Below are 25,702 nucleotides of genomic sequence, written 5' to 3'. Positions count from 1 at the left end.
CTGCCCTGGCCCTGCTCAGTGCTCCCAGGCACTGCCCAGGCCCTGCTCAGCGCTCCCCAAGCACTGCCCTGGCCCTGCTCAGCGCTCCCCAAGCACTGCCCTGGCCCTGCTCAGCGCTCCCCAAGCACTGCCCTGGCCCTGCTCAGCGCTCCCCAGGCACTGCCCTGGCCCTGCTCAGCACTCCCCAAGCGCTGCCCTGGCCCTGCTCAGCACTCCCAGGCCCTGCCCAGGCCCTGCTCAGCGCTCCCCAAGCACTGCCCTGGCCCTGCTCAGCACTCCCCAAGCGCTGCCCTGGCCCTGCTCAGCGCTCCCCAAGCCCTGCTCAGCGCTCCCAGGCGCTGCCCTGGCCCTGCTCAGCGCTCCCAGGCGCTGCCCTGGCCCTGCTCAGCGCTCCCCAAGCGCTGCACTGGGCTAATTCATGCTGCAGCTTCATCTCCACTTTGTGCAGAGACCATATTTCTCCAGCACAAATTGCCACATTCAACCCTTTTCAGCTTCTTAGATAGAGTGGATTGTAATCCATACGGGAATTTAAGGCAAGTAAAGACAATGCGCATGTAAATTAATCCATGTAAGAAAAAAAGTCATGTTTCTAAAATGCTTCTGAATTTATTTATGTACCTGTTGATCTTTCTTATTATCACTGCAAACCATGATCCACCCAAAAATTATAACCTACATGAAGGGTTACATGCATCAGACATTATTAATTATTGGAACAGCTGAGATTTAAAATATTCTTCTTGTTTTAAAGAGACAGCATTTGGCCCAGGGGATTTAAGCTTCTCTGTATTTTGAAGAAGTAAAACTAAGTCCTTTACCCCTTATAGCTCTTAAAAATACCAAAGAAAAAAGCTGTTGATACCCACAACAAATGGTCAAAGTCCTCTTGTGGTTAATTCAATTCATTTGGCATTATCTTTGCTGTAGAGTCTGAACTATCTCTGTTGGCCAAAAGGTTCATGTAGTGCTGCAGATGTTCAGTGTCACCCTGGAGAAAGCTTAATTTCAGAAGCAAATGAATGACCTTAATATACTTCTATGTAAATAGCTATAAAATGAATATAAATTTCCAGGAATTAAAACCAGAGAAGTTGCTCAAGGTATGTGCCAGTAGCAGTGAATAGTGAAATACATCAAGCAATAAAAAGTTTGGGCTAAATTCAGCTCTAGTACAAAAAATGCCTTTAGGTCAAACACTGATCCAAAGCCCTGAGCACACAAAGCAAACAGGCAGATGCTTAACTGGAAGTACAGTTCTTGCCTGTAAATTAAAATTCTGTTCTGGTGCTTTACCTTTAAGGAGCCTGAATTGTTTTTCTAAATGTTGTGAAGAAGTAAAAAGCAGTAAATAAATAAAAGTGATCGAATTTTTCTAGTTGCTGATCTTCAGAACATTTTTCTTACATAACAATCTGCCTGTTGCATTAATGAACAGATGAGTCTTACATAGATTCACAAAATCACAGCATTTGAGCATAGTCACTTTTCGTTCATGTTCCTTTAAGCTGCTCATTGGTTGGCAAGAAATAGCTACTTGTAATAAAGACATTTCCCAGGCTAAAAATTAACCTTGTAAGAGAACAGTTGGTCCATTATCTTGAGTGCATCTTTTCTAAACTAAGCATATAAGAGAACCATTTTCAGCAGAGTACATTAAATTCTAGACACTGCTCCTGTTCATAACTGAAGCTATGAATATTAATTACCTGACCTAAAAATCAGCCCTTGATATTCTGGAGGAGAAAAATGTCTTTTTATTTTTCACTTTCATATTTAGTGGATAATATATCAATTTTTGGCTGTCCAACTGTAATCAGGCCCCTTACTGAGCCCATCCCTGACTTAGAGAATAAAGAAGTATTTGCCATGCTGTGCACTGTAGAAAAAGAGGCCTTTTTGGAGTCAGTGGATAAACTACAGTGAATAGATAAAATGTAAAGCAAGTTTAAAATTGTTATTGTACACATAAATTAGTATTGCCTTTTTCTCTTTTATATCCCATCTTGTTGGGATTTTTTTTTGTTTGTTTGGTTTAGTGTTTTTTGGTTTTTTTTCCCAAACAGATTGAATATCATCATCTTTTAGGTATTCTACTCTAAAAAACCAGAAAATTTTATAGAGGAATAAGAGCTGTTTGGTATTTTTTATCCTGTGAATAAAATGTCAAAAAAAAAATTAAATGTTATTTTGTAAGCATTTGCTACTTATTAATATGGTGAGAATTGCACTTTCAGATTATTTTTCACTGGTTATATTTGAAAAAACCTGAGATTATGAGCTCAGTGTCCATATTTTACAGGGACCTCCTGGAGCAACAGGAGCTGAAGGCAGACAAGGTGAAAAAGGTGCAAAGGTAATACACTGAAATTTTTTTTTGACGCATAGAAATATAAGCTATTTAAAAATTAAAAGTAAATTGCTTATGATGCACCGAGTGTGGAATTTTTCAAAGTAGTAACAGACAATCTGAAAAATCCAAATTCAGACCCAGAATTAGTAGCAATATGTAATGGCATGGACCCAGCAGTGCAGGCCCAACACAGCCCACCTGTAACAAGCAAGGGCAGCCTGCTCTGCTGGCACCACATCTCTCTGTGAAGCCAGAGACATTTCACCCAGGAAATTGTCTTGTGCAGAATTCTGGCTTTCAAAAAGCACTTTGCCTCTTGTACATCCCTCCAGTGCCAAACTCAGTCAGCCCCCCTCTCTGACCTGGTCTGTTCTTTCCAGGGTGAACCTGGTGCAGAAGGGGCTCCTGGAAAAACAGGGCCAGTTGGGCCACAGGGACCTGCAGGAAAACCTGGCCCAGAGGGTCTCCGGGGAATTCCTGGCCCTGTGGTAAGTCATGGAGCACATCATATTTTAAATGTTGCATTCCCTGTATATACTCAGGTAAAGCCAGCTTTTTGTTTTTTTTTTCTAGGGAGAGCAAGGTATGCCTGGAGCCCCAGGTCAGGGTGGCCCTCCAGGACCTCTGGTGAGCATCCTGTTCCCACATGTCACTCACAGAAGCCTCCAAAAACATCACTGAAAGATTTCTTTTCTAACATTTGAGAGCTGTTAAAATCTGGAGCTGTGTATATTAATGAACTATATGCTTTCAAATGCACAGACATCCTATCAGCTCAACAAGAACTTCTCAATGCATTGCCGCAGCTTAATTTTGGATTTTAAGAAAGTAAAGTTGATATGTAAAAGATTCTGAGGTTAGGTTTTCCCTCCTTCCCCTCCCATCCTCCACAGGAGATTGCTATCAGGAGAGTATGAAGCCTGATTTGCAGTAGAGCACAACACACTGCAGGTGAAAAGTCTGATTCTGTATTCCAAAGGCTTAAAAATTTCACATTTCATTCATGAATTATGTATTTGCCTAGGCTTTTGCATCTAGTGATATCCTGAAGTGGAGATGGAAAGCATAAGCATTGAATCATATTTTGCACATGAAATGTTATGGGATTTTTGAATATGTGCCAGGTGGAAAAGGTCTCTTATCACTCCTATCCATAGCAGAAGTTGTCCACTGCCACCAGGAGAGCAGTGGTGAGGAGACAGACACACACTTAATGTAGCAGCACTACACCTCATGGACACATGTGCATGTGAGATTAACAGCCTCTGTAAAATTCATGTCTTTTGCACAGGCACTTCATGGCCTGCATTTTTTATCTTATTATGTACAAATTACACAAAACCAGCATTGCCATTCTTATAAAATCTAAAGCTTTCTCAAATTAAGAATTTAGTTAACCCTCTGCTCCATAGATTTCTATTCATACAACCTTTTATAGATTTCTAATTATAAAGTAATTTAAATACCACTGTAGCATCATTATGATTTTTTTAAACATACATTTCATCTTGAGATCTAAATCATGTCACAACCATCAACCACTGAATGTTGTACTTTGATTTGAACCTCTTTCAATAACATTTCAAGAAAATATGATTTGAGCAGGACGTTAAAACTTACTTTAACATTACTTCCCTTGATTTATATAGGGTCCACCTGGCTTGCCTGGACTGAAAGGAGACCCAGGTTCCAAAGGAGAGAAGGTATGCTTTGCTAATTTTGTGTCTTTGTAACTTCAGCCCAGCCTAAAACCTCTATAAAATTAGCAGAGAGAAGCAATAGGGTTTGTATCAGCAAGGCATTGTGCCATGTCTATCTAACCACTTCCCACAGCCCTAAGAGTCATCATGAAGTTTTAAGCCCCATCCAATATCCTGGAAATACCTAGAAAGAAAAAGATTACTGCCTGTGTGGTAATCTATTGACCATGTGGTCCCTGCAGTGAAAATCCCAGAGATATTGATGCAAAGAGAACTGTCAGATTTACAAGAACAAAGCAAGTAGAAATTATTAGTATCGACAATTTTTATTTTAAAAGAACAAAATATAAATATTTAACAGCTATAATACTTTCTTTTGAAATAATGGATTGAGACATCTGGGAGAGCATTTTCCTAAGGAAGTCCCAACAATATATTGATTGCTTGTGTATCAGAGAAAAACCTATAGAGAAAGAGGCATGAACATATGCCTTGTGAACTGCAGGTTTTGTTTATCTGCGTGGATCAGCTGTTTATGCAGCCATATGACATGTGGAACTCTGTGAGATGCTGATGGCAGCTACATGTGAAAACTGGCATGAAATTTGTACCCAGGGTACTGTGGTTTCTGCACTGGTTTCAGTAAGCACTACCTTGCACTTGGATCTTTCACTGAATAAGCAGTCACAACTTGCAAATAATCTGAAAATTTGAAAGACCATCTAACAGCAATAAATATGTTTTTAGAATAATTTGTTTTCAGGTTGATTGTTGACAAGCAACAGTGGTAACATCTGAAAGGTCTAATTTATGTGTTTGCAAAGCACATTTACTTTAATGAATGCTGACGAGATTTTCTTAAATCTTGTTTAGGGACATCCTGGTTTGATTGGCCTGATTGGACCTCCAGGAGAACAGGGTGAAAAGGGTGATCGGGGTCTTCCTGGCCCACAGGGATCTCCTGGAGCCAAGGGTGATGCAGTGAGTACAACATACTTGTGTTTCCATTCAGGTTCCATGCAAGCAAGGAGTGTATATTCCAGGCTTCCTTCTGAGAGACATAAAGTTGTTAAAAACATTTAAAAGCCAGAGTCTCCCACAAGAGGCTGAAACTTTCTTAGGCATTGTACAAACCCGGCCATATTAAACATCTTAAAATGAGGCTATAGAGTGTTTTTGGAAAATGAAGGAAACACATATATCCCAACATGCACACAGAACAAGTTAGCAACAAGATAAAAGTAGCAGCAGCAATCTCATCACATTTACTAATTGCATTACCCAAAGCAGCTCCCTCTCTTCTAGTTACTAAGCCATGCTTTTAGGGCACTATTTAAAATGTGAGGTTTCCAAGCCAATCTGAAGAGGAACACAGCTCTGACAACCCACTGCAGTCAGTGTAAGAACAACTACAAGCAACTCAGATTCTCAGATCTAGTATTTTAAACTTGCCAGCTATTTTGGCCTCTCAAAACTCTCCAACTCAAAACTCACCACAGCTGGACACTTAATGGGACTACCTTTTTTATAATACAATTTTTTAACACAGTCCAGTATGTAGAATACTTTAGTTCTTTGCTTATTCTCTTATTCCTTTTTAGGGAATTTCTGGTCCTGCTGGTCCTCTTGGACCCCCTGGTCCTCCTGGATTACCTGTAAGTAATTTCATCCAGCCCTCCTGTTCTAACCACCCCCAAGGTGTGTGCAATACACTCTAACCAGGGTTATATGTTCTTGCCCATAGGGTCCCCAGGGTCCCAAAGGCTCCAAAGGATCTAGTGTGAGTAACTCTCCTCTATACTTTCTCCTCTTTTCCTTAGCTTTTGTGTCTGTTATGTTTAAATGTTGTGTAGCATGGTCAACACTGCACTTCCTTCATTGCTCTCTAGGGTCCTGCAGGTCAGAAGGGTGACAATGGCTTACCTGGTCCGCCTGGTCCTCCAGTAAGTAAGAATTCTTATCTTGCATTACCCTGACATGATGAACCTGTTTTGAAAAGGGTAGAAAACAATGTTTGGGAGCTAAAATATGAATGATTCTTTGAAAATTCACTTTTCAGGAAACACAGATCCACCAGGCACAGAAATACGTATCTGCACTGAAAAATTCAGAAGAAACTTAAAACAAACAAAATAAACAAAAAGAACACCCAAAAAATGCCTATAAACCCCCAGCAAAAAAAGAAGCCCCTCATGCAATAATTATTTAATGTGTTATATTGAAGCACAGAAAACAAAATTCTGCTGGTTTCCCCTGATGATACTCTTCTGTTTCCATATTCATTTTTATCTCATAACAAGCTAAAATGAAGAGTCAAAACCAGAGTTTGGAAAATTTTTCAACTTTTATCATAGGAAACATCTGGAGTTTTCAATTTTCATAGAATATGTCTGTGCTTGAGGGAATTAATAGTGATACAGAGGCAACTGTGAGTCAGTTCTGTGTGTCACTTGTGTGAGGGCAAAACACTCATCCCCAAAAAGTAATGTAGTTACAAGAGTTTAGAGCACAACAATGGTTTGGCCTTTTACAATATTTTTTGGTTTTTCTTCAAGTAAATCATAGTACATAGGTACGAATCTAAAGGAAAAAAAGTGAAATACAGAAGTAAATACCTTGAAGAAAGCCTATTCAAAGCATCTCCAAGCCACATTCTGTGGTCTTTCTCTGCTGAAAAACTAACAGAAGATATAATTAGATATGTTGTTTTTCACTTAGGGTCCTCCAGGTGAGGTAATCCAGCCACTGCCAATCCAGTCACCCAAGAAGACAAGAAGATCTCCTGACTATATGCTATCTGATGCTGGTGATAATATTCTGGATTATTCTGATGGCATGGAGGAGATCTTTGGCTCCCTGAATTCCCTGAAGCAAGACATTGAGCACATGAAGTTTCCCATGGGCACTCAGAATAACCCAGCCCGGACCTGCAAAGATCTGCAGCTCTGCCACCCCGACTTCCCCGACGGTGAGCTCCCACTGCCCAGCACAGGGCACAGGGCTGGGCCTGGCTCTGCCAGGGCACTCTGGCAGCATAATCCATTATTGGTACATGGCTCCTACAGTTGCTCAACAAATACAGTCCCATTGAATCAAATCCATTTTGACAGGCTTAAAAGTTTAAAAGTGTAAGACATGTTCTCTTGGTAAGAGTCAAATCTCTTTAAATACATAACCTGATCTGGTTTTTAAGTTAAAACCTATTAAAGTGATGAATAAAAAGCAGTTGTTGTTTTGAAAGGTGGGCCTTGCATTTCCAGGACAATCAAAACAGGAGTGTGATGAAAGAGCGTAGTATAACTATATGAAACAGCATTGGTATTATATGAGATTTATGTTCAATACTGATTCTCAAAAACTTTACTAGTCTTTTAGTCCTGGAAGCAATAATTTTCTCTACTGCATCAGCACTGTTTTTTCTAGATCAACCAGCACTGAGGCATGGAAGTTTCTTTGACACTGTTCAATGCTACCAAGTAGTAGTGTAATAAAATGTATAATGATATGAAGACATACAGTGTCCCTAAGAACTTTATTGATTTTATTATTCTTTATTGTTTTCTTTTCTTTTCTAAATAATTTTACCCCTCTGAAGATGTTTAAATGAAAGCCAGCCTTCACTAAGTTTTCATCCTTTCATAATTTTTTCAATTGCAATGCATAAATTTCCCAGTTCAGAGCAGTATTTTTCTGCTTTTAAATGGGAGGAAAAATAGATTTTGACAGTTTAATAATATTTTACTGCTTTCACTCTAGATAGATAAGATCAGATGGTTGCCTTGAGGAGTAGTTAAGCAGTGTATGTGCTATATGAAAAGTACATATTTTACAATTCAGTACCCTCCATAATAAGGAATGGTTTTTACAGAAAACATTCACCTTCTCCATTTACCAGTGTTTGCTTCTTATTTAGAGCTGTCTTCATATAAAAGTAATCTTATTTTGGTTAAAATAAAAGCAAATGTGTTCATTAAAATTCGAAATTTTTCAGGGATAAGACTTACAGAAAGGAAAGACAGTTTTCAATATACAGCCTAAATCAACAGAATTGTTAAACCCCACAAATACTTTGTCTATGCCCTATATTCAGAAGACAGAACTGGTGAAAAGATTTGTAATTTCTCTTTGAAACCTCCACTATTTGAAACTGGATTAGAACTGTAGTTGTCAGAAAGTTGCTTGCTGCCCTGTTTGTGAAACATCTGAAGATAAGAGCTCTCATCACAGAAATCATCATTCTAATTAGAATAGCAGATTTTAAAAAGCACTGACTTTGAATGGACCTTGGATGGGCTGCAGCTCTTTTCGTGCCCAGCTTTTGCTGGTGCTGCAGCTTCGTAACCCAGGAGTAAAAGGCTCTTTGCTTGAGGTGGATCCCTCTCAGGAGAAGCTTTAGGTGCCTGTGCCAGCTACAACCCCACCAAGCCCAGGCAGACCCCTCTGCATGAAGATAAGGATGCAAATAGTTCCAGATTTTGCTCCCTGACCAAAACCATTCAGATAAAATACACTTCCTACAAACTTTGGAGGACCATTAGGTAGCAGTAAAGCCTGGTTCTTCTGAATACCATTTCTACTGTATAAGGCAAATATTTTCTCATTTGTCTTAGGGGAATATTGGATTGATCCTAACCAGGGCTGTTCTGGAGACTCCTTCAAAGTATACTGCAATTTCACAGCAGGTGGGGAAACTTGCATCTACCCAGATAAGAAATCTGAAGGAGTAAGTACCAATCTGTGTTTTCAGTTGGCTGTTGACAGTTACTATTATGCTGTTACAATGTTAAATTAAACAGGATAATTACATTGCCACATTTTCATGTATCTGTCTTTCTAATTACATTTACATTTACATATATCTGAATGGAGCAGTAAAATGGTACATAGAGTTAACAAATACCATTTTCAACTTCAGATAGAGAATCTGTGCACCTGCGTGCTAACATTTCAGAATGCAACACAGCTGAGCAGCCACTTACAGCACATGATCTAGTATTTGTCACCTAAAAGCCAAACCTTCCTGTGTTTCTGTTGTGGGTTCATTTATATCTATTTATTTCTATGCCAAGTAGATGTAAAAGACTGTATTAACAGTGTCCTTACTTCCTGTTATAGATTACATCTGCTGAGGCATATGGTATAGAGGAAGGCTTTCTGAAATCTTGCCTAAATGACAGGGATCTATTAGTATCAACACTGGTGAAAATTCATTTAGATACTTCATAGCAACAATTTATACCAGCAGCTTACCTGACTCTTAACAGATTATAACCAACTCCCTCAAATAGAACTAACTCTCTTAAATTCCATTTGAAGTCACTAATTTGAAGGCATTCTCTACAAGAAAAAACATTCTATTTCAGACCTTTAAAGTGGCTGAGATTTCAGGAAGAACCATTCTTAATTATCTGATGTGTTATTTTGTCCCAAGTCATGTAAAACCTTCATATCTGTCAACATATGTTTCAAATACTTCTGTCTCTGTTGTTTGACCACACAGGTTAGAATTTCATCATGGCCAAAGGAGAATCCAGGATCTTGGTTCAGTGAATTTAAGCGAGGAAAACTTGTAAGTTGTCACTGCAACTATAACTGTATTCACAAATTAGGTCCATGTTTTCAGCAATCAGCAAATCACAGGAAATTTTGTAAACATTTGCATAATGGAAAGACCCCCAGCCCTTTTCCCCTAAATATTACAGCAGCTACGTGGTCTCTTGCCCCTGGACAGCATAAGCCTGGCCTGTGTTGTCCCACAGTGATCCAAAAGGTCACCTGCACAGCTGGTGGTGAGGATCTGGCCCCTGTCAGACACACCTCACCCCCAAACCTTAGGACAGCAGCTGGAACACAGATCCCCCTCCCCAGTCTAGTTTACTGGAAATATACTGGGTATGCAGAAGTGGGGCTGCAGGCTGGCTAACTTTATGATTAACTAAAAACAGACTGCCAAACAGATTCTGCTGCTTTACACTATAAGGTAGGAGTAATTATCTCTTTCCCAGTAGAATGAAGCTGCAATATGTAATTCTTCATCCTAAATATACTGCTACATCATGAAAATCTATGTACTGAGTCATAGCTGTATTGACCTTTAAAACTTCATAAAATGTTATGTGTTGGTTGATATTTTTATTAAGGGCAGTTACATGATTCTCTTTTGTCAACAATAATTTTGGTTTGCATCGTACCAAAGAAAACAGATAAATATTCATCTAACTTTTTATATTTTCCAGCTTTCCTATTTGGATGTTGAAGGCAATTCCATTAATATGGTCCAAATGACATTCCTTAAACTACTGAGTGCCTCTGCCAGACAAAATTTCACTTACAACTGTCACCAGTCTGTGGCCTGGCACGACGCACCCTCTGACAGCTATGACAAAGCACTAAGGTTCTTAGGATCCAATGATGAAGAAATGTCTTATGACAACAATCCTTACATCAAAGCTCTCCACGATGGCTGTGCAGTAAGTAGAGCTTCAAAGAGTCTTTACAAAACCAACCTGTCATTTAAAGTAGAAATCAAACAAATCTATTTTTTCACAGCTTTCTTCTGAGACAAGCTTTGTAAACACTTCACTTGTCATATACTGATTTTCAGTAGATTTTTAACCACAGTGCACTAGTGCCATATTCAATTTTCACCTACATACAGAAAAAGATATAACCACAAGCCAAGCAGCAGAAAATGAAAAAACTTGGAATGGATGCAGCACCACTGTGCTGAAATCAGACTATCTGCCGCTGTGTATGGGCACAGTATAAGGAAAGAGCAGAAGTAAAAAAGATAATGAGAGGAGGCAGCCTATAAGCAGAACATGTTGATACTAAAAATCAAGGTATAGACAAATAGAATAGTTATTGAATACAGCAAAATACACATATCACATAAGTCATATGTAGTACCCAAACATAGCGAATTAATTTAATAGTTTGATATATGACTCGGTATTTCCTTTTCTTGTTTTGTGTATTCAAAGCCAGGTGAAGTTTGTGGATTTTACTTTTCAGAATCTTCCTTTAGCTGAAACTCCCCAGAGGTGTCCAAACATACATCAGCTCTCTGAGCACTCCTCTTTCAGGGTCTCTGTGGACAGAGCAACTGTTACCACTTCTCAGAAATAGAACAGTCTCTATTGAACCCTTTGAAACAAAGACATCAAAAGAACAATGACAATTGAAGGCTCATTAATTATTTGGGAGTTTGATATAGGAGCATTCTGAAGGCAGTTTCTGAGCAGAGATACAGAATTAGAGACCTGAAAGTGGCAGGATAGACACCTGAGGCAGAGATGTGCAAAGCACCTCCCCTCAGCAGTGAGACTAATGCACAACTGCTTCATGTCCACCCTTTCTATGTGCTTCATGTCACCCTTCCTGTGTTCCCACAGGAGATACGTGCAGTGCTGTGAGAATATTACTGTTTATTAAATAGTATAGATATGAACTATAGAATTCTCTAAGAAACATGAAATATCCAAGATTATTTTTCTTTTGTAGGCCTTCTTTAGCAAGTAAAAAACCTATGGGCCATCCTCCAACTAAAATCATGTCACATTTTTAGAATTAAATCATAAGAAAATGTAAGATTTAGAGTTCACAATATCTGGTGCATGACAGTGCAATCATTTAGTAATTCTATGCTTTAGAGATAAATGAAGATCTACAGTATGTTAAAGGCTCAGAGGTGTAACAGTTTGGGTTTTCTTCTCTTTTTTAACAGTCAAGAAAGGGCTATGCAAAGACGGTGCTGGAAATCAACACACCCAAAATAGACCAAGTGCCCATAGTTGATGTGATGATCAATGACTTTGGTGATCAGAACCAGAAGTTTGGATTTGAGGTCGGTCCTGTCTGCTTCCTTGGTTAAGCTTAAGACAAAATCAGATCAACACAAATGTTGCACTTTGGTGCTACCAACCCAGTTCATGCCACATGCAAGTTTTGAATAAGGATGGCATAGAAAATGTCTTGCTGTGTATGTATGTCTTATCTAGAGAGTAATCATTGCCCTTGTAGGGCCAGAATCACATGACTTAAACTTATTTTGCAAAGATGCTGTGGCACAGACAGACAACATAGGGCTCACTTCAGGAACACCCCCTTTGGATTCCTCTGGTGCTGTAAAAAAACCAACGACAATGGTGCTCCTTCCATTACAACAAAGATGTGTTTAGAGAGTGTTTAATATAAACTGTAATTATTCTATGTACAGTACTATACTGTGATTTCTCTGTCCACTTCCGAAACTTGCATGTGTCTCTGAATTGCATCTGGCTCTTATTTTACAATTACAAACTACATTGTCAATACTTTGTATGTATTCTGAAAAAAATAAAACTGTAATTGCCAGTGAAGCCAATTCAATTTCTGATTAATAATAAAATCCCTTTGTATATATTGTTGTTGAAGAGCTTTGTTATTTGAAGTCGCCAGTAAAATTAAAGTGGCAAAACTGGAAGAGCTTGAGCAGCACACTCGAACAACTGCTTTCTGCTGATCACTCTGTGACAATGAATTTAGATGATGAAATGAAAGCACTTTCAAAGGTGCTGTGTTCCATGGTGCTATACCTCAGACTTTTTATTTTCTATTCCATAATTTCATGAGATAACTGTATATACCTAAAATAAACAAGTTTATCATTTTAGGTGGGGAAAATATGTAAGAAAAAACCAAACTTCTATATAAGAGAAATGTTTAAAATCTGTGAAATAAATTAATCATATAGCTTTCCTATTTTTTTTTTTTTTTAATCTCATCTTGATTTGTTTCCACTGTGCTTATTTGGGCTACATAAATATAAAAACTGGATTTGAAACAGTTATTTATGGATTTTTGCAGTGTTTACTTAGATGTTTATGTAAGCAATGATGGATGTTTGCTTCCTGAACTGGATACTAAAGGTTTCACAGAATAGTCTATACAATATTTGCCTGTCCCATTAATATGAATTTTTTTCCTTCGTGTTACTCCACCTGAAGGCCAGGGATGCAATATGTCTAGGTCATGTGATTCTACACAGTTGCTCAGCAACATACGTGGGGCTGCTTCCTAAAGAGCTGTCTTTGACCCAAACTCATTTTACGATTCACTGTTCAAAGCTCACCAAAAACACATGATGGTTTGGCCTTCCCTCTGAACATTTTATTCAGGTAGTTGGAAGTAGAAATTACATTTTAGCTTTACAACACAAATCCTTTTGTAATTATTTTTCATAATATATGTAAGACTTGAAAAGAAATGTTTGTTTCTATTTCCTATAAATTGTTAAATTAAATAGTACTAGTTTCTGCTGGCTCGTTTCCAACTGGTATTTTCTTATGCACGTTTATACATGTAAAAGTGAGATTCCAAAAGTCAACTTCTTGCTGTTCATATTTTCTTTTATTTTTGAACCAAAGTTTGTAACTGTCACCTCAAAGAGGGAAATACAAATTTTATTAATAAAATCAAGTCTTGTTTATCTGGATTGGTCATTCTCTTATTTCATTGTCCAAAATGCACCCACTGTCATTACTCTAATTTTATTCTGCCTCCAGACCATCCGGGCTTGAAAAAAATGTTACTACATGTCCTGGCAAGCACTGGGCAACAGCACTGGGAGGAGAAGTGTTAACAGAGAGGTGCTAATCTGGCCACTCTCCGTAGGCAGCAGGGATAAATTCTCATGTGGTTGGTGTGGATTTATTGCTCCAGCAGTCCAGGTAATACCATCAAACACAAGACAGGAGCCTGATACTCCTTCCCCAGCCACTCACAACTTACAGCGACTGTCCATTCCTCAATCTTGTGCTTGTAGGACTCCATTGGGTATGCAGATGACCCTATTTCTTAATAGGAAATGCAAGAACTAGACCAAGGCTTGGAAAGTAGTGGAACACAGAATGTCCAGCATCTTGTTTTAGACTGTGGAACCAGAACCAGCAATGGGTCCAATGACATGACATATGTCCCCTTCCCTCCTTTTAATCTGCTACTTGTTCTCCATGAACTCTGGCAATTTCTAAGTGAGATGTGAGGGCAGCTGCAGCAAGCTTGGCAGAGAAGCAGACATTTTTTCCTCCTCATGGGGGCTGGGCTAAGTTAGGAGCTGACCTGTTCAAGCCTATCTAAAAAAAAAAACTCCTCATCTGAGTGCTTTAGCGTAAAAAATAAAGACAGTTGCAGTTTGGCAGAGTCAGGATTAGTCTGCAGCAGAATGTTGTTTCTAAGAATGCAATGACATATGCAAGCAGCCAAATGAAACCAGATCTCCAAAATTAGTCCAAGCATCTTGCCAAGGTTTGTGTCAGCAACATCACAAAGGAGGAAATGAACTTGAGTCTTCCACTCTTTTCAGCAAGGATACATCTGGTTTATTTTTTAACCTTTCTGAAGGCCTTAACCACTTACCTTGCTATTTATACTTGTCATGAAAGCATCTCACCATTGCTTGTTATCTAACTCCTCATTGACCTATCTCTTTCTCCATCTGCTGTTCTTTTCTCTCCAAGTTTCAGATTAAAGGGGGAAAAAATGCCATTATATATTCTTCCCTTCAAGCAAAAATTATGCTCTTGGTTTTCCCTTGAAAGAAGTCTCCTATTAGCAGTGCTTAAAACTCAAGCAAACAAACCAAAAGGGCACTTCAGAACAGAAGAAAGTTTCACATCAAAACTCACATATTAGTCTTCCTATAAAAAAAGCTTCAGATTCTATTGTCAAATTCTAACAGCCTCCAACATAAAACATAAAACCTCCAATTCATGATACGGTATTATAAAATACTTAGAAACAAATCAAACCTTCAAAACTATGCCAGCCAAATTCCTCGCTCAGCCAAACCCAAAAGGAAAGAATTATCAATATTCTTCATACCCTAAATTAAAGACCTGTGCAATCACGAAAAGACTGAAATTTTTATGTAACATGGATTTTATGTCTAGAAACAGAACTTGGGTGTTCTGTGAACTTGAGGGTTCACCCTACCTAAAGCAGACTGGGCAATTTGTTTTGAAAGTTTGCTTCAAGACCCTTTAAACAGAAAGCCATCCTGGAGATGATTTCTTCACTGCAAACACAGACTGTGGTTGTGTTGCATGGAAATGGAGTAACTCAGCACATGGGAAACCAAGCCCAAAAATTACTCCAGACTGAGGCAATGTTCTGAATTACACAGAGTGTAATAGACTAGAGTGGCAGAAATTGTTCTGTGTGAATGAGTGGAGTTTCTTTGCCTCTCATGCTGGATAGGGCAGTATCAACTCACCATGACTGGCACATCTCTTAGAAAAGCTCATAAAATGCAATGAAGATATTTTTTTCCAGTGCAAGTGAGAGCCATTATGGCTAACACCAACAGTCACCTTGTGACACAAAAAGGTACAAAGCTACATGGAATAAGGACAGTGAGCTCCTTAAGATTCTTCCCCTTGGGAACAGCTTTGTTAATTCCAAAATTAATCTTCACATGCTAATGGCTGGAAGGAGAAGCCTTACTAGCCACTGGTTTTCTATTGCAAGCACACTCATTTTTCCATGAAAGAACATCTTCTATTGTAGATGGACCAAAAAATTGAAAATTACGAAGATGGGATATTAAATGTCGTGTCTATTATATTTACCTGGAAACCTGTCTTATCTGTGTTCCTTTTGAAAGCACGTAAATTATCAGAGGCTCATTGTTAGTTCAGTGAAAAGCAATGCCAAGATTATTGCCAAGGAGTAGATTGCTCTAAAGCTATTTATACATTTTGTTTCCAATAAAAACGTTGAAGATTAATACAGTGAGGAAGGCTGCAAACTTACAGATATGCTGACACTCTGCTCTAGCCAAGACTGGCCTTGTTTCCTTCTCAGCTCTGTGAATGAAGGCCCTGTTCTAATGAGAGAGGATGCAGCCAAAGCCCACAATGGACATATTTTGTCTAGGTTGTCCAGGGAGCTTTGGCAGACCTTGACTTTGTTTCCAATATCTCACGGGGCAGGGGGGGGAAGACGTGATCTCCATCAAAACACACCTAATTTCACTAAGACAGACAAGAGTTGTTAAAACTCAGCAGTGGAACTGGGATGCAAGTGCCTCCTCTGCTCCCTATTATAATCAAAGAAATTGGGTTTTTTAACATCAAAATTCAACATAGTTAATCTTGCTGAAGCATGAAAGTAACTCCAGCTTGCACTGTGATTAAAATTTGGATGAAAATTAGAAATTCAGTCCATCCAATAAGATGCTGGTTGGAAACCAAATGAATTCTCTTCTAGCCCCAGAAGTTCTCTAAACTGGATCTTCTGTTGTGTTTTCAATGGTTAATTAGAAGAACCTTTCTGAGTTCACAGGACTAGGACAAGGCTGCCCAGAGCCCCAAGGTCATCTTAATAATCAGGAATGAACACAGGAGCCTCACACTCAGCTCCCCTCTCACCTGAAATATTTCACAGCCAGAGATCTTGCACATGGCCTTAGTCCCTGTGGGCTGCAGCAGTGCAAGGCCACTGAGTCATGGCCTCAGAGGCCCAGCCTGGAAGCTCTGAAGTTCCCCAGCAGAAGTTAAAAGTAAACATAGCTACAGCAGAGCCATAAAGCTGAGTTTTTTAAATTAAAAATGTTAACTACATGAGGAGACTCAGGATGTGACTAACAAATTAAACCATTACACTGTAATTGTTGTTTCTGAAATGGAAATAATGAATTCTTATTTGTTAGCTTACTCAGAATGTTACTCAGAAAGGCCACACAAGTCAGCCAGGGTATATCATGGAGCTGCATGACTTCTAGAGCAGGTCCTCCTCATTACAGCAGGAAAGTATCTTAAGTAGAATGAGAGGTGGAAAGATTTAGAATGAAGCTGTTTTTACAGACATAGAAGCTTTCATCTGTCAAATATTAACTGAAAAAAAAAAAAAAAAAGGTAAGGTTTTATATCCTATCCTGACAGTCTCTTGAGCCTGGGCCTTTATTTTGTTACAATATCATCTCAATGGCAGCTCAGGTGAGAAAGTAGCTGTGCTTTGTGGTCCTGGTGCCCAAATTAGCTCACAAAATAACATAGCACAATGTCAGGGCTCAGGTTATGGAAAATGCATAAAAATATAATCTTCCTAACATTCACTATTCAGTAACTTTCTGATTTGGATGTATAGCAATCACTTATCCCTTTGTCATTCCTCAGAAGGATTTTAGAAATATCCACTTTGCTCTAAGCCTGCAGAGTTTTTCAGTGCACAGATATTAAGATCAAAGTTGTTTACTGTCAGAAAGAACCAAAAATGGAATTTTAATTTGTGAAAACTTTCCACAGCACTCCAAATTCTGAAAAGAACAAAGAACATTTCACCTTCCAACTACTCCCCATTTTTAAATTGTGATGTTTCCATTTGAAATAATGAGGTGTTTTTGTCCAAACTCATTGAAAGTATTTGATTGACAGGACATCCATTGGTACCCTCATCAAGATTGTTTTCCCATGTGCTGGGAGACAAGTGATGAGTACAATACTAACATATTGGAATAAAATACAATGCTAACATGTTGGAGGTATAAAAACACCTCTAGAAGAGAAAGGCACAATAAAATAGTTCTCAATGTATAACAGAAAGCAGGGAAATGTAGTGGGGGAAAAAAAAAGGAAATAAGAAAGCAGGGGGAAATACATGGGAAAAGAATGATAGAAGAACTTGCTTCCCTCAACTGAGGGCAGGAGGGTGAGAAATCTTTAAGGGCAGTCTGGGAGCATCCCATGTGATTGCTGCTACTGCAGGGCTCAGGTTTGTTTCTCATAGTCAATGCAAAGGCAGTTTGCACAGTTGGGAGGCACCAGCAAAACTGGTTTATAAAAAACACACCTGAAGAGCAGCAAAGATTTCTGTGTGGGAAACACCTGCAGAACTGCCTGCAGCCACATCCCTGTGCCTCGCTCTCCCTCCCCTCCCACACTCACCTCTCTCTCAGACACTCCTGGCACTGCCTCCTCTGCAGGATCTCTGTTCTTCTGGAGCAGCCACATTTTGCTGGGACACTGGAAAGCGCAGGAGATCTGAAAAGGGGGACAACTTTTAAGGTTAAGAGAGAATGGATGACGGGGGAGGGTGAGCAGGCTCAGAAATCAATATATACCCACACTACCATACTGCCAGACCCATAAAATAGAGAGCCTGTATGGACCATCTAGATTAGGAACAGGCAATTTCTGTGTCCTTTTCCTACCACAGAGAAGCACCGAGACCAGGCAGCTCTGAGGGCTGTCTCTGAAAGGAAAGTCAGATAAAAACAATAGGGAGTTCAGCTCACACTGCTGACCCTTTGAAACCTCTCTCTTCCTTTTAAATTTGACCTATTTCGTTCTTTGAACACATTGACATCACACCAAAGCCACAATATCACAATGAACCACATTTGACCTAGCATACATCTTCCCATGAAAATATTCCTGAAAAAGCAGTAAAAATATTTTAAATGGACAGTCCACATGAACTGAGGATACCTGAAAATGTTTCTGATGAAATGATTTTTGACTATTCCAATGCATTATGCAGTTTTGCATGTGTGCATTCATTTCTCATGTTTTGCATAATCTTTCTGATGACTGTATGCACAAGTGTACCATGTGGAAACAGCAGTGAGCCGATGTGATTACTCATTAAACTTAATGAGAAGGTTAGAATTATCTACTATAAAACTAAGAAGAAAGCAAAATCACAAATTTAAAAGCTAACTAAGGGCTGAAACATATGCAAGTACAATTACTTAATACACTCTTAACATGCAGAACAATAAATATATCATACACAGCAAATTTGTATGCATGTTACCCAAGTGTAACTCAGCTGTGATGGTGTATGAAATAATACATTTAACTCTAATCAGACACATAACTCAGTGGAAGCAAAACCACAAAGTACTTAAGGGCTGTCTTGCACCACTGGAATATTTTTCATAGCCAGATAGCATTCTGCTCTTCTCTGTTTAAACACAGGGAAGGAAGACAGAGCTTGATGTGTGCCTCCAGATCTCCGTAAATAAATGCAGGGTGACTCCTACACACAGAGGTCAGGGCTATAACAACACAAAAAACAGAGAAGGATGAAGCCCAGGGCCTGCAAACAATGTATGTGTGACAAGGGAGAGTTACAGAGGAAGATGACCAAGTACAGCTGAGGGATCATAAAACCACAGGGTATCCTGAGTTCAGAAGGACTCCCAAGGGTCATCGAAGCCCAGCTCCACACAGGCCCATCACCAAGGGTCACACCACTCCTGAGAGCATTGTCCAAGCACTTCCTGAGCTCTGCCAGGACTGGTGCTGTGACCCTGGGGAGCCTGTTCCAGTGCCCAAACACCCTCTGGGGGAAAAACCTTTGCCTCTGCCTAATATCCAACCCCAGCCTCTTCTCAGCTTCAGGTGAGTTACCTGCATCCCACTAGTGGTCACCAGAGAGAGAGATCAGTGCCTGCCCCTCCATTTCTGCCTGTGAGGCAGCTGTGGTCTCACCTGTGTCTCCTTCACACTTAGCAAGCCAAGTGAACTCAGTTGCTCCTGATATGGTTTCCCCTCAAGGCACTTCACTGTCTTGGTAGCCCTCCAATAGGTTTAAATCTTCCTTCTATTGTAGCACCCAAAACTTGTACTCAATGTAATATTTACAGTATAGTACTCCAGGAAATACTCAAAAGCCCTTCTTCAAGAGGTGGCTTTAAGGATGCTTTTCAATGTTTGTTCTGACCAAAGCTCCCTGCAGAGGCCTGGGTTTGGCACTCCCAGCAGCAGCCCCCCTTGACCACTCAGGGCCTGTGCTCTGCCAGGTGGTTCCAAAGCCCACAAGGTGACTTTGAGCCCATGTGTCTGTCAAAAGACACACGCCTCCACTTACCCCTAGCCGAGACCCAACGTTATTTTTTTGTCAGGAATTTTCTTCCCCTCAATTCTCATTTCTCCTAAAAGCATCATATTAAAAATGTACCACTCCCAGCACCCACAGAGTTTTATGCATGTGAGGAAGATTCATATTCAGTTGTTATCACTTTAAAGGCATAATCAAGGTTAAAAAAAGACCAACAAAATCTCAAACCCCACCAAATAGAAACATTGCCCTCTCCTCCTTTGAACCTGTGCATGTGCTCACAGGGTGATGGCACCCTGACCTTTCTCCCTGCCATGCCATGCAAAACACTTCCCATGAGCTAGCGCCACCCTGGGGGTCATCCTCTCCAGAGCTTGATGGCTGCAACCTGAGGTGAGAGACCTTTTCAGAGTGAAAGAATGAAAAAGGTTTGTTTTCTTTACCCAGGTGTTTCTGTGCTAGAATGGGCTGCAAAATCTGAGTGGGTATGAGCATTCAAACAGCAGGCATGCAAAGGTAATATTTAAACAACTCTATAAATGAGCTAGGAATGTGTGTCACTGGTTTTGAAGCAATATCTAAGGAGTTTTTATGCTGAAAACACTTCTTTTGAGACATAAGTCATATTAAGCAGCTTTGTGGCAGATACAGTAGGTCCTCTTTCATGCAATCTCTTTCTCTGAAAGCTTTGATTGAGAACTAAGACAAATGAAGGGTTTAGTGGTTAAGCCTGGAAGCTTCCTTTGGTAAACTCCTTCCTGAATTAATTCCTGCTGGAGCTCATCACCCATAATAATATTTCAAGAATCCTTCCCCTATCATCTTCCTCTGTCAGATTAAATTCATCTTTTTGATGTGACACACATTAAACACTGTAAAAGAGGAACAAAAGTTTCACTACTCAATAGGGAGAAGAAGCACAGAGTGTTGTTATTGTCCACAGGTCTACTTTTGCACTTGGTGAAATATGAAGGACATTTCAGCAGAATTTTAAAGATAAACAGTTGAAAAGAAAGAATTCCCTTGTCCACAGTCCATCACCTTTAAGGACCATGGGAAGGATTTTTCTATATTCACAGCTTTAGGATGCTTCCATGCAACATGTACAACAAAGTGAGAGACCTGCACCAGTCCTTACACACAGACAACTATCAAATTATCAATTGTGATTTTGGCTAGGCTCTCTTCCCCTGGTTCTCCTTAGCTGTGAATTGTCTTAGGCTGAAGGTATCCTACAGAAACAAATGGAACAACAAGTCTTGTCAAAAAACACAGCTGATAGGCAGGCAGAACTCCAGGACATGGTAAATTCTTAAATTAACCAACATGCAAACCATGCAGTTTCCCTTGCTAAGCACTGCTGCTATGGAGATTGCAAAAAAAAAGGTCTTACCCTTAATGAGCTAGGATCCAGTTATGCAGAAAATGCAAAGACACATTTTAAACACCTAGGGATAAAAGGAGAGAAAGGTTAAGACAGCCTTGATCTGTATCCCATCTGAAAATAAATGCAAATTCTTTCTCTGGCAGATGCTTTTAGAACACTTGGAAAAAACCAAACCCACAAAAAATTATTTTTCTCTAATGCTTTCATGAAAATACTAACAAATTGAAAAAAAAAAAAAAAAAAAAAGCTTGAGCTGTAAATATAGATTATGTATCTTACAGGTGTCCAAAAGTTTTAAAGCAAATCAAAATAAACTTTTTCAGTAGGCTCAGACTTCCTGAGGTGTAATACATTTAGTTTTTCAACTCCTTAAAAGCTTTTATATGACATTTGAAAAAGAAATAACCCTTCAGTCAATAAGACATTGTTAACACATGCCAGTATAAAACATACAAAAAAAATGTAATAGAAGTTACACACATAAATATAAGTTTATATGAAGATAAAAATACAGTCACTCTTCACTGCCATGAACTCAACCACATATAAATACACTTGGTCTAACTTCACAGAACTTCCATGGTTTGTGATGGTATCAAATCAAGACTGCAGAGAGCTGAAGGCTGACACCAGGTTAAGTGAAAGGGAATCAGAGCCATTCTGCTTCCCTGGCACCCATTATGGTAATGTGATCAGTACCTTGACAGATGCTAAGAAGAATCATTTTGCTGATTGACTTTTCTTCAAATCTAAGGCTGTGGGCAATCAAAGAAAATATGAACATCTGGCTGAGCTTTTGATTGCCATGCTCACTGATATAGTGCACCCAAATAAGCAACAATTAGTACAGCTTGTGTCAAAAGACCCATCAGCTAATTCAAATTAAGTCAGGAAAATTGAATCCAATTGGCATTCATGCATATTTGTATGCAAAGTTTAAATATGATTCTTCTGCATTACATTATCCTTTATTTACAAGGGAAAAACATGCAAAGTTTTGTGGTTTAAGCAAATATTTTCGAAAGCCTTTTGACTTCTTAAAGCCAAACTCCTGGTAAAACTCTGTGTGCTTTCAAAGGACATATTCAATCTAATAAACAGAAAAATGTGGTGACTTTCCCAAGTTCATATTCCTCACTTCTTAAAAAATGTCACAAATTTGCACAAGTAATTCATTGGCACTTTGTCAGTAGCAATTATAGTAATGCAGAACTGATATGTGGGTAAATTCACTAGCTAAGAGAATGGCCAAGATAACTACCAGACTGCAATAAGAAAGAAAAATCTGAAGACTAATTTCCTCATGTATTTGCTTGATTATAAGTGTAAAACCCTTGGAATATGTACTTTCTTTTTTAAAAAAATAGCTTTCCTGTTGGGATTCTATTTATGGCAACAGTAAATTAGGCTGCATGAGAACCTGAGATTAAAACTAATCAAAGGCAAAAGACAAGCTGTGTGCCTAATTTTTTAACAAGAGAAATTTAGTAAAAAAATTCAAATTTATTTTTATTTAATTTTAGCTCCTTGCAGTAAATAAACTTTAGTCATTGTGTGACAGATATTGTTTCCAAGTTAATCTGTTAAAATTTTATTTGTAACTTGGGTGTGAAATTTGGGCTTTTTCTTAAAAAATAGTTACAGACTCTCTGGCTGAGGTGCTCTCTGTGCTCAGCTAACTAGAACTGAAATTTACTGTAATCTTACCTAAATCTCAGTTATCTTAATTTTACCTGACTCTAAAATCCTGTTACAAAATTACAGGATTTCTGCAACTCATTCAGATGTGTTAATGTAAAGCCTAGCACAAACCAGTGTACGTTGCCCCCCAGCAGCTGCAGCTTTGCTCATGGACTGGGGTCACATTGCACCTGTAGCCACCTCTCCTGGGGGCCAGTATTGTCAGAGCCAGAGAGCTTCAGAGCAGAGCTGGGAATACCTAAAATACTGACAGAGCAGAAGAGGGACCATGTCATAGGAGAAGGCTGGGTGGTCACTCCATTGGCTGGGAATCACACGCTACATTATCAGCTGCCACTGATGCAATGAGTGGGGCCAAGCACCTGCTACAGTCTTATTTTTCTTAGGGTTCCCTTTGTTTTGATGGCAAGAGATACATTTTCCTAATCACTGATTCAAACACTCTTGACAACAATCAGATCAATTAATTAGAAAACTGTTACTAGGCTGCCTTCATAAATCAAGAGTTAGCTTGTAATCCATAACTCCAAACAGTCTTTTAGCAGCTGTTTTCTTGAAGTCCTTTCCTTTAAAATACTAATATCTCTTACACATCCATCTTCTGATTCAGAGGTTAAGAGTTCTTCTACTAGTATTACCTTTAGAAATATAGTTGATGGAAAATCCCCTAGGTAGTCTAATGATATGGTCCAGCTCCTCTCAAGTGCACAGGCCCCTTATAAATGCTACTCAAAAATCAATATCAATCCTTCAGTGCCTTCAAAAGATGTGGAGTAAAGGCCATAATAATGGTGATTGCCTCCAGCAAATAACTGCTCAGTGATTATACTGCAGTGGCCTGGAAGTCCAAATCCCCCTTAATAACTTTCAAAATGGATGCATGCTGGGAAATGTAAAATCATCGCTAGCATGCAGGTCAGTAGCTGCACTTTCTAGTCAAGTACCTACTTATTTACTGTGTTGCTCTCTTATTATTGACATAAGATTTTGCACAAGTCTGCTAAAAAAAGGTAAGCTGCAAACCAGTAGGTCAGCATTTCAGACAAGTTCAGCACAGCAAAGAGTACTGTGCACCACAGGAGAATCAGCTGGCAGCTCCTCCCTTTGCCTGTTTTATTTAGGAATCTGAAAGTAGACAAAGAAGAATACAATTTCAAAGACCATGGTAGTAAGGAAAAACTCACTCCAAGTGTAAACAAAAAAGCAGCATTCATATTTATGGCCTTTGATAGTTATTCTCTGAGTAAAGCAGCTGCTTGCTTGCAGTCAGGAACAGGGGACTACTTAGCAAAGTCTGAAGTAGTGTTACGTACTTTACCACTAAGACTCTGAATGTCATGTGGCATTTGCCTGGAGTTCAAGTTTCCATGGTTTGCACGTGAGAAGGTCTCAGTGGACAGGATCAAACTCAGCACAGGCCAGGTGTAGCAGCCACTGCTTTCACTGTTCCACAGACTCAGCTGCTCCACTGGAGTAAGAGAGTGCCTACAAGTCACCCAAAGCCCAAGCTGCCCTAGGGCATTGCCTTCCCATCTCATTATCTTCTGCATGCTGACACTGAATCAAAATTAGCCAACCAACCAAAAGGGTTTGCCAAGACATCAGGGTTTCCTTAAAGTCTGCTCATGGTTGAATCCATGCTTGACCCATGTGTACAATTCACTCTCAAAAATAAAAGACATGACAAAGTTCTCTCTCTACAGAGAATTCTTGGCAAATGAGTGCTCCATCTTTCCAAGACAGGAAGTCCTTGCCATACAGAACAACCTTGCTATATTTACCCTTCACCCTAACAAAACTTGTAAGTAAAAATACTGGAAAAAATTGCCCATATACATACATAGATCTATTACCAGCAATGTTACTTGCTACAAGACACAATAAAGTAATTCTATAATAATAAAAAAAATGTTGGAATTTGAAATACAGTGGTGTTTTTGTATATTAAAACCAGAAGTACAAAATAAAGATTGATGAAAGAGAACTCCCAACTTTTTACTTTTTTAATCCTGCATTGGATTTTAAATATTTTTATTTCAACCATCTCTCAAATATTAAAGTTCATTTTCTACCAGTATTCCTACCAATTCAAATGTCTTAGCAAGTTCTGGAAAACCAACCTGTTTTGTAGACGTGCTGTACCATCATGTTGCGTTCCAGAGCTCTGTTAACCATAATAAAATCTTTACTGTGTGCTTTCCCTGCATGTATAATATACTGTTTGTATGAATGTCTATCACAACTAGAAATATATTGTGCCATCTAGCAGCTGACAGTACAAGCAATGCATAAATATTAGAATAGAGAAAAGGTTAGTATGATTTCAGAGCCAGTTTCATTGAAAATTCTCTGAACTGGCCTCTCTCTTTGTGCCATCTGTTTTCATAGGACATTCTGGTAGCTGATGGGGTTTTTATTTCAAAAGCTCCGAAAACAAATGTTATGGCCAAATATATTCTCTACAATAAGCATTAGGTAGTGAAATAAATTAGACTAAGTACATACCCAGGAGTAAAATTTAGTTACAGGCACGAGTGCTACCAGAGGTATCAGACTCAGAGAACCCATTATGATTTAGACCTTAGTGATATGACAGTAATAAGATACCTTAAGCAAGCTGTGGGCTGAATCAATCAAGTTAATCTCAACTGTGTGTTAGTGAAGTCATTTTATCCATGTAACTTGATTTTAGTCCATTAAGACAGCCCTTTTACTTCACAGTGAGTATAATCATTA

The 25,702-nt window shown here is 39.0% G+C and overlaps 1 protein-coding gene and 1 long non-coding RNA gene across 2 annotated transcripts in view; one reads left to right on the top strand and one right to left on the bottom strand.

Moving 5' to 3' along the window:
* The window catches only part of COL11A1 (collagen type XI alpha 1 chain), a 130,106-nt gene extending 117,652 nt beyond the window's left edge, over nt 1–12,454 (top strand). Inside the window, exons 57-69 of the mRNA XM_031505522.2 lie at nt 2,303–2,356; nt 2,734–2,841; nt 2,927–2,980; nt 4,003–4,056; nt 4,927–5,034; nt 5,655–5,708; nt 5,798–5,833; nt 5,943–5,996; nt 6,772–7,021; nt 8,664–8,776; nt 9,554–9,622; nt 10,290–10,523; nt 11,780–12,454. Coding sequence (XP_031361382.2) covers nt 2,303–2,356; nt 2,734–2,841; nt 2,927–2,980; nt 4,003–4,056; nt 4,927–5,034; nt 5,655–5,708; nt 5,798–5,833; nt 5,943–5,996; nt 6,772–7,021; nt 8,664–8,776; nt 9,554–9,622; nt 10,290–10,523; nt 11,780–11,926 — 1,335 coding nt within the window. The 3' untranslated portion in view covers nt 11,927–12,454. The remainder of the gene's footprint in view (nt 1–2,302; nt 2,357–2,733; nt 2,842–2,926; nt 2,981–4,002; nt 4,057–4,926; nt 5,035–5,654; nt 5,709–5,797; nt 5,834–5,942; nt 5,997–6,771; nt 7,022–8,663; nt 8,777–9,553; nt 9,623–10,289; nt 10,524–11,779) is intronic.
* LOC116183898 (uncharacterized) overlaps nt 1–25,702 on the bottom strand; it is an 80,199-nt gene that overhangs the window by 10,113 nt on the left and 44,384 nt on the right. Inside the window, exons 2-3 of the long non-coding RNA XR_004148602.2 lie at nt 21,272–21,326; nt 17,979–18,074 (exon numbers count right to left, since the gene is read on the bottom strand). This is a non-coding gene — a long non-coding RNA (uncharacterized LOC116183898). The remainder of the gene's footprint in view (nt 1–17,978; nt 18,075–21,271; nt 21,327–25,702) is intronic.

This window comes from Lonchura striata, chromosome 9, assembly GCF_046129695.1.
Source record: "Lonchura striata isolate bLonStr1 chromosome 9, bLonStr1.mat, whole genome shotgun sequence".
NCBI lineage: Eukaryota > Metazoa > Chordata > Aves > Passeriformes > Estrildidae > Lonchura > Lonchura striata.
Note: the sequence above shows the minus strand (reverse complement) of the source record. Positions and strands in the feature narration are given on the sequence as shown.